Raw genomic sequence first — 9,302 nt, forward strand, 5'->3', positions numbered from 1 at the left:
CTTTTATCTCTTAACTGGAAATGATTGACTATGAAGAAAAAAGAGACACTCATTGTCCGTAGGAAAGGAAGTGTCAATGACTTGCCAGAAAATTGAAAGACATGTTTCAATGAACTGTACATAACTAACTCAGATGACAACCATAACACTGTATTTTTCTTTGAACTAGAAATGAATGACTTTTGGAAATAAATGTGGGGCATGAATTTTAAATTAAGCTGACTTTGAGATAAGGGAATTAGATGGTGATTAAAAGACATTTCCTATGAACTGGAAGATAACTGAAAGACATTTATCTCTGAACTAGAAATAATTGTCTTGAAAATACCTAAAATGCATTTATCATGAACTGGAATTGACTGATGTAGACAGTTACTACAAGGCATTCATGCATGTACAGTGTAGACAGTTACTACAAGGCATGATTCATGCATGTACAGTGTAGACAGTTACTACAAGGCATTCACGCATGTACAGTGTATAGACTGACACCAGTCACTTGGCAGATTTTTTTTTTTTTAATGTCTTATTTTTTCAGATGTTTTCAGTTTGCTATTGATTTTTTGTTTTGTAAATAAAAATGTCCTCAACTTTTAAAAAAAATGTAAGCTACTGGTCTCTCAGGGCTTTACGCGTCAAGCAACTGTTTGGCAATCACTCGGTCAGGGCTTTACGCGTCAAGCAACTGTTTGGCAATCACTCTGTCAGGTTATCATGTCACATAAAAGAACAAAGTTGTGTTTAAAAAAAGAAAGAGAGCATTTTATTGAAATAAAGAATGAAAAAACCCAGAAACTGGAACAAATAAGAAGTTGACTGACTTCAAAAATAATCTAAATACATTAATCTTGACCTCAAATACTATCACAGCCTAGGAAGTTGCCAATACCTTCTCACTAAGCCACTATTCTAAGTAATTTTCCTGACAAAAACCAAAGAAGGGTGTCCTCAGTTGGCACTCAATGGCTGATGCTGGTAATGCCATGGCTTTACTGATGAAATCTGAAATCAGATCTACAACAAAATCTAATGAATCAATTATTTTCTCATAGACAATCTATCCATAAAATTTCAAATAAGTTATTGAGATATCTGTTAACAAACTCACACACAGATAAATGGGAGTTAAAATATAGCTTTGTTGGCAGATATAATAAATCATATTAGAGATGATTTTCTATATTCGCTATTAAAGATGCAAGCAATTAGGGTGGCCTTACTTAATTTATGTTTTTCATAACCCAAGTGACCCTATTATTCTTTTAATCTGGTGAAATAACAATAAAAATTGACATCTGTATGACAGGATTTTACCAAAACACAATGTTACCGATTGTCTGATGTTAAACCCACGAGCTGAGTGAAAAATATCGTTTATTGCTGCCATTTTGAAAATAAATGATTCAAAGTTTCCCACTGACTTTAATTATCATTTCTAAGTCATTCAGACTGTTAAAGTATCATTATCAAATGAAAGTATCACCAACATGTACACATACTGTAATTACTGTTCTTTTTAAATTTTTAACAAACTGACCGACCCACCCATACAGTACAGACACCCCACACTAGGGCTGTCAAAAACATAGAATACAGTACAGACACCCCACACTAGGGCTGTCTAAAACATAGAATACAGTACAGACACCCCACACTAGGATTGTCTAAAACATAGAATACAGTACAGACACCCCACACAAGAATTGACTGAAACATAGAATACAGTACAGACACCCCACACTAGGATTGACTAAAACATAGAATACAGTACAGACACCCCACACTAGAATTGACTGAAACATAGAATACAGTACAGACACCCCACATTAGAATTGACTGAAACATAGAATACAGTACAGACACCCCACACTAGAATTGACTAAAACATAGAATACAGTACAGACACCCCACACTAGGATTGTCTAAAACATAGAATACAGTACAGACACCCCACACAAGAATTGACTGAAACATAGAATACAGTACAGACACCCCACACTAGGATTGACTAAAACATAGAATACAGTACAGACACCCCACACTAGAATTGACTGAAACATAGAATACAGTACAGACACCCCACACTAGAATTGACTGAAACATAGAATACAGTACAGACACCCCACACTAGGATTGACTAAAACATAGAATACAGTACAGACACCCCACACTAGAATTGACTAAAACATAGAATACAGTACAGACACCCCACACTAGGATTGACTCAAACATAGAATACAGTACAGACACCCCACACTAGAATTGTCTAAAACATAGAATACAGTACAGACACCCCACACTAGGATTGACTCAAACATAGAATACAGTACAGACACCCCACACTAGGATGGACTAAAACATAGAATACAGTACAGACACCCCACACTAAGATTGTCTAAAACATAGAATACAGTACAGACACCCCACACTAGGGTTGACTAAAACATAGAATACAGTACAGACACCCCACACTAGGATTGACTAAAACATAGAATACAGTACAGACACCCCACACTAGGATTGACTAAAACATAGAATACAGTACAGACACCCCACACTAGGATTGACTCAAGTAATCATCAAGATGTTATTAGTTAGGCCTAACAAAAAAATTGTGTGGTTCTGATTACACTCAAAGTTGGTAGATTTTTTATTTTATCTTTTTTAAACATTTTTTTCATATGTGAGTGTTTAATTCAGGTAGTTATGTTTCCAGATTGGAAGAACAGTTTTATATTATCTTTTTTAGTTGATGTCAGTTTCCGCAACCACTATTTCTTGCAAGACTTCACAATTTTTGCAATTTTAATTTATTGTTTTCTCGAATATGACAAAAAAAGTTTACGTGAAAAACTAGGTGGGTCAGGTAACCAGCACCAAACAATTTTTTTTTAGACCTTAACCTAAATAACGGAAGTAAATTTGAAACATTGTTGCTGAATTTGAGATGTTGATATAGTCTTCCAAGTCAATGACCTGATAAGTCAACTCAAAGATAGCAAGTTCAGTTTTCTTTTTAGTAAAACCACAGAAAAACAAAAACAGTACCACTACTGAGGTCTACAGTGTAGATATACACACTCAATGGCTATGAGCTGCTGTTTTGACTGAGGCAAGACACAGAGAAGACAATGTATCTAAATGTTCTCAATCTGGGCCATGAGACAGTGTGATTCACAGGTCATATCTAAATACAAACTACATATCCATCTCAACACATTTGGATGATATGTAGTGAAATTGTGGCAGGGAAAATCACTAGGGCAAGAACAAGTAAGTGTGAGAAATTTCCTATTTTGTCTATTCCGTTCTATTTCTTCATTACAAATCCCCCTTTCTGTTCAGTATTCATTCAAGTTTGCATAAACACTATGTTTATTATTGTTATACTAACTTGACCACAGAGAGAGACACTCAATCATAGACGTTGTCTTTAACAGCAACCCTGTTCTATTATTAAGACTTCTCTTAAAATAATTTCTTAGCACTTCTGAGTAAATGCTGTAAACTTAGATATTGAAGGTATTTCTACTAAACTAACTGTCAAATCAATATTGTGCTCATTAACATGTAATTATTTGATTTCCACAATCAAACTCAGATATTTTCAGTAAAAAAAATCAATTCCTAGAGCATTGCTGTACAGATTAATAACCTTTATGGTCTGGATATGGGTTTTGTGGACCAAGGATGTATGTATGGCAGAAGGGTCCGACTTTAGGATAACTCGTAAGTCATACTACCAAGGTCCACAAAACCCATATCCGAGTTGTAAAGGTTTAATCATATACCCCATGTAATTCATCTGAATCACACGATCACATAAATTGACAGTGAAATGTTATTTTCTTCGCAAAAATGTAAAATAGAGAAGACATTAACAAACCTAAATCCCTGAGCGACCACTTGCTATATTTGGGCAAAGTGTGCTGGGGCGTGATACGGAAAATTATTGCTTGGGTTAGTTGAGCGTGCTCTCCATTGAATTGCAAAGGAAGAGATACTGGGTATAACATGACAATAGTATTCATAACATCACTTGTACAAACTTGTAGTTTATGACCCAGGGTTCATACACTTACAATAAAAAAAATTCCAGGGCTTTCCAGGGGTATTCGTATTTGATTTCCAGGGGTAGGGAGCATTTTTTCAGGGTTCAGGGAGGGTTTGAAATTCCAAGGTTTTCCAGGGTTTTCCAGGACAGCGCTAACCCTGATGACCACACATTCTAATGTGCAATGTCTGAAACTTGATTGCATTTTTAAATTATTCACCGTCCTATTAGATTTTAATGAATATCATCCTTGTTCTTGTAAATGTGTAAGGGAAGTGTACAGCTGTCATTTACAGTTGTTGGGAACAGGACAACATTGCTAAGACTTCCATGGTTGTATAATAATATATTGTACATTATAAATACAAATTAAATTGAATAAATTCAAACATGGTTCCCACTTGCGAAGCACCAAAGTGCCCTAGTGTTGAAGAAAGAGGAACAGAATAACCAGGAAAAATCAGTGTTGTTTTATAGTAGGGTTAAACTGAGAATCACCCTTCTTACATACATACCAGATCTGGGAATTTTTTTATCAAACCCAGCCAACTCTGGGTGGGTTTGAACCCAGACTGCAGTGATAAGAAGCATATGAGCTAACCTCTCAGGCACCAACAACCACAATGACAGGATATAGACTGCAGTGATAAGAAGCATACAAGCTAACCTCTCAGGCATGGACAACCCCAATGACAGGATATAGAATGCAGTGATAAGAAGCATACAAGCTAACCTCTCAGGCATGGACAACCCCAATGACAGGATATAGACTGCAGTGATAAGAAGCATATGAGCTAACCTCTCAGGCACCGACAACCCCAATGACAGGATATAGAATGCAGTGATAAGAAGCATATGAGCTAACCTCTCAGGCATGGACAACCACAATGACAGGATATAGAATGCAGTGATAAGAAGCATACAAGCTAACCTCTCAGGCATGGACAACCCCAATGACAGGATATAGAATGCAGTGATAAGAAGCATATGAGCTAACCTCTCAGGCATGGACAACCACAATGACAGGATATAGAATGCAGTGATAAGACGCATATGAGCTAACCTCTCAGGCACCGACAACCCCAATGACAGGATATAGACTGCAGTGATAAGAAGCATACAAGCTAACCTCTCAGGCATGGACAACCCCAATGACAGGATATAGACGGCAGTGATAAGAAGCATACAAGCTAACCTCTCAGGCATGGACAACCCCAATGACAGGATATAGACGGCAGTGATAAGAAGCATACAAGCTAACCTCTCAGGCATGGACAACCCCAATGACAGGATTTAGAATGCAGTGATAAGATGCATATGAGCTAACCTCTCCGGTACCGACAACCCCAATGACAGGATATAGAATGCAGTGATAAGATGCATACAAGCTAACCTCTCAGGCACCAACAACCACAATGACAGGATTTAGAATGCAGTGATAAGAAGCATATGAGCTAACCTCTCAGGCACCAACAACCACAATGACAGGATATAGACTGCAGTGATAAGAAGCATACAAGCTAACCTCTCAGGCATGGACAACCCCAATGACAGGATATAGAATGCAGTGATAAGACGCATATGAGCTAACCTCTCAGGCACCAACAACCACAATGACAGGATATAGTAAAGGGAAGTATATAATCAATTCACTGTAGTCTGTGCCCCAATTGTCCATATGACTTGGGGTGTACAAAGTACACTTCTAAATAGAATATTGTTAAAATTGTACATCATGAGGGTAAATGTATAAGGGAAATATCATCTACCCAAGACTTCTAAAATGAAAAGTGTGTAGTATCCGAGAATACATACCTGCTTTATTAAACTCATCTGCTGCACTGTCAAACTCTGGCTTCCACTTAAAGAGAGAGGTCTTTAAACTACAAAGTAAGACAAATATAGTTCATCTTTTATCATTTCAAATTATAAACAAACACTCAGTAGCTAGAAGTAGATTCTACAAAATAACCTACTGTACACAGAACTCTCTCCATGTTGAACTTACTGAGAAACTTTCCAATGTATGTTATTAATAGTGAAGTATCTGATATAGTGAAATTTAGGCAAAAAAAAGAACATTCAAAGAGGGGTGGAGGATCTGATATAGTGAAATGTAGGCAAAAAAAAGAACGTTCAAAGAGGGGTGGAGGTACTATCAGATTCAGAATGTTTGCTGTAAGTATAAAAGTGTGTTTGCTAAAAAGAATATCTTGTGATTTCACATTGTTTGATAAAATCTTTGATGCTAAGTGAGATAAAATACATTGGTTTCATTCACCTTCACGTTATCAGTATGAAATTAGCATCGATCCAAACTTAAGCAGAAGTGATGTATGAGATCTGCAGTGCAACTTCATTGCCTGCCTTATTTTTGTAATTGTGATGTTTTTAAGTTCATATCAATGCCAACTCTGTACTGATAAGTGAAAATGAATGACACTGACATGTTTTATCTCATTTAACATCCAAATTTTTATCAAATGATGTGAATTTCCCCTCTAAGAACCATGGAAACAGAAAGAGGCAAATCAGGTAAAACTATGGTTTCCCACACAATGTACCATAATTTTGTTTGGGAATTTTGGTAAATATATACCTGGCAATTGAATACAGTGGTATAACATAGTTTGCTATAGTAATTTCAGCGTGTACCCTGACTTGTGCATAAGTTTAGTTGACTTGTCATACTCATAGACATACGTGGAACCAACAGATTACATTATTATACTAACAACAACGTAAATGCAAAACTAATAAATTACTTGTTTTCAAAGTACTTTTGCTCTTAAGGTAATCAGGTAGCGATCGCTCAACTGATTCTGATATAATCCGACACAGCACCAAGTGTTTTGGGCGATATTGACTTTGAACTTTTTTATTTGCACATGTCAAATTGTCTGTTTGTCAGCATGCCCAGCATAGTAAGAGAGGAGAAACAGATATTCCAATGTTCCTGATCCTTTACCAAAATATACATAAGAATTGTGGTTCCCTACAAAAAAATCTTATTTACTGCACAAATCTGTTAAAATTCTCGTCATGTTACGAATGTGGGTATGTATGTATGTATGTGCGTCTGTGTGTGTGTGTGTGTGTGTGTGTGTGTGTGTGTGTGTGTGTGAGTGTGTGGTGGGGGGGGGGTGTGTGAGTGTGTAATATTAAACCAGTGAAAGTAGAGTCAGTGATGGATTTATCATGTGTACTTCTATTATTCCATCTTCCCACTCAGTGAGTACTTTATATGGAGCAGAGCAATTCCTGTAACATTGACACAAATAGATGGAAGCGATTCAGATCTGAATTGCAAAGTTTGACAGATTTTTCTGCAAAATTACCCCTTACCTGCCAAAAAACGGGACATTTCCTACCCCAACATTAATTATGGAGCCTTCAAGACCCAAGAAATGGTACTCCAATCTTGCTCACGTTTTCAGCGTGATCTCATCTATTTGTGTTAATGTTACAGGAATTGTAGCATTTGCTTCCAGTTAAACATTGGAATGAAAAAAAGCACAAAACAGAAGAAAAACCCCTCAAAATCACAAGTGCTAATTATTGCAGCTAATAATATGATTGAATACAGTCATATAAAGACATTCATACATACATTGTATAAACAAGAATAGTACCAGTAACAGTGACAAAACATATCTACAAACTTTGAACTAACCTAGATAGTAGAAATAGTACCAGGTTCATATTGCAGCCCTGGTATGCAACATGTCTGATTTTGACATATAATAAGGCCCAAGTCTGATTACGACAGAATTTGGTGTCAGACAATTGTCAACAAAGCTACAGAAAAAGTAGTTCGTGAATAACAGAATGTTCTATCCTATCCATACGGCTCAACTATGAGAGAAGGCTTTGGCGAAATCTTTGAAATGAATCATGGTATTTGTAATTGTAAGTAAATACACTAACTGTTGCAGTTTTCAGACAGACTCTGTTTTTGGACAGATATCGACTTGTCCAGCAATCCTTGCTGTTTTCTCCAGACCTGTCATATTGTCATGCTCAAGCTTTCGTATGAAAGTTCAGACGATACTAAAGCTTTGATTCAACACTAATTTTATGGTATCGGTTTTGAGAGCACTAATATCGGTGATCTCAAAGTTACTGTATGTAACAACACTGCTGTAGTTGTCAGTGCAAGATACACGGAGATGTTTCAAAATTACTTGAATATCATTTTGCTCTTATTTAAATCTACAAATATCTCATTTATAGTTTTCTCCAAGTCCTCAGTTCAAATCTAGATGACATTTTCCATGAAATCTGAGTGTTTTTTAAACAAAAAATATGGTACGTATCTGGAGCAAGGAAGTGTCTCAGATATCGGAGTGTTTACATTTGCGCACCCAAGACATAGACTGCAAAGCGGTGCCATGAACTGTGATCAAATCTTGGGTCGACAAAGTTATTTCTGACTTTAAAACCTAATGGAAAGACCCTAAGGAAAATATCTAAGCAGCAATGATGGGTGTTAGTTTTCTTCAGTGTTTATCCAATAGTAATCGTCGAATAACATGACCCTGTCCGAAAACTGCGACAGTGAGTGTATGTAATATGTGGGGTGGGGGTGGGGGCGGGGGTGATGTCTCCTCCCATTCAATTCCAATAACTTTGTGTAGTCCCGGTTGCATGCACAATTTAAATGTAAAGCCTTTCTCCTATCCCTTTATATCCTAATACTACTAGATAATTTGGATTATTTTGTGATTTGGTAAAAAATTCAAGAATTACTTGATAAACCATACTAAAAATATAAGATCTAAACATGTCAATATCATTATCAAAATCAAAACATGCCAGTCATCTCAAACTGGGAATATGGCGAGCATTGGCAACACAGGCGATTAATTTCACGGCCATACACATTGCAAAGTTAAACGGAAACAAATATCGTTTAATTGTGAGTGAGTGTGGAGAAAGACTCACTATTTCTCAGCTTTTTGGATATGGTCCATTCCTTCCGAAATCTTCCTTTCGGCCGCCATTTTGAATGCTGAGGACCCTTATGTTGGCCAATAAAAACAATATGGTTGTAGTATTGACATTTATCATGTCCATAAACGTCTGATTATTAAACACCGGGACGGCGGGAACACAGTACAGCTGTAAACAAGTACATGTATACCTGCATACTGCATGGCTGTATGCACACACATGTACGTACACATGCATATACATGCGTGTCTATGTATGTATGTACCTTTGTAAGTATGTACGTATGTACGTATGT

General features: G+C 36.6%; 1 protein-coding gene across 1 annotated transcript in view; it reads right to left on the reverse strand.

Annotated features, from left to right (window-relative positions):
- The window catches only part of LOC144437851 (gamma-soluble NSF attachment protein-like), a 39,926-nt gene extending 30,869 nt beyond the window's left edge, over nucleotides 1–9,057 (reverse strand). Inside the window, exons 1-2 of the mRNA XM_078126880.1 lie at nucleotides 8,999–9,057; nucleotides 5,870–5,937 (exon numbers count right to left, since the gene is read on the reverse strand). Of these exons, the coding sequence (XP_077983006.1) occupies nucleotides 5,870–5,937; nucleotides 8,999–9,057 (127 nt within the window). The remainder of the gene's footprint in view (nucleotides 1–5,869; nucleotides 5,938–8,998) is intronic.
- Nucleotides 9,058–9,302: the final 245 nt, after the last annotated feature.

Source organism: Glandiceps talaboti, chromosome 7, assembly GCF_964340395.1.
Source record: "Glandiceps talaboti chromosome 7, keGlaTala1.1, whole genome shotgun sequence".
In the NCBI taxonomy this organism is placed as follows: domain Eukaryota; kingdom Metazoa; phylum Hemichordata; class Enteropneusta; family Spengelidae; genus Glandiceps; species Glandiceps talaboti.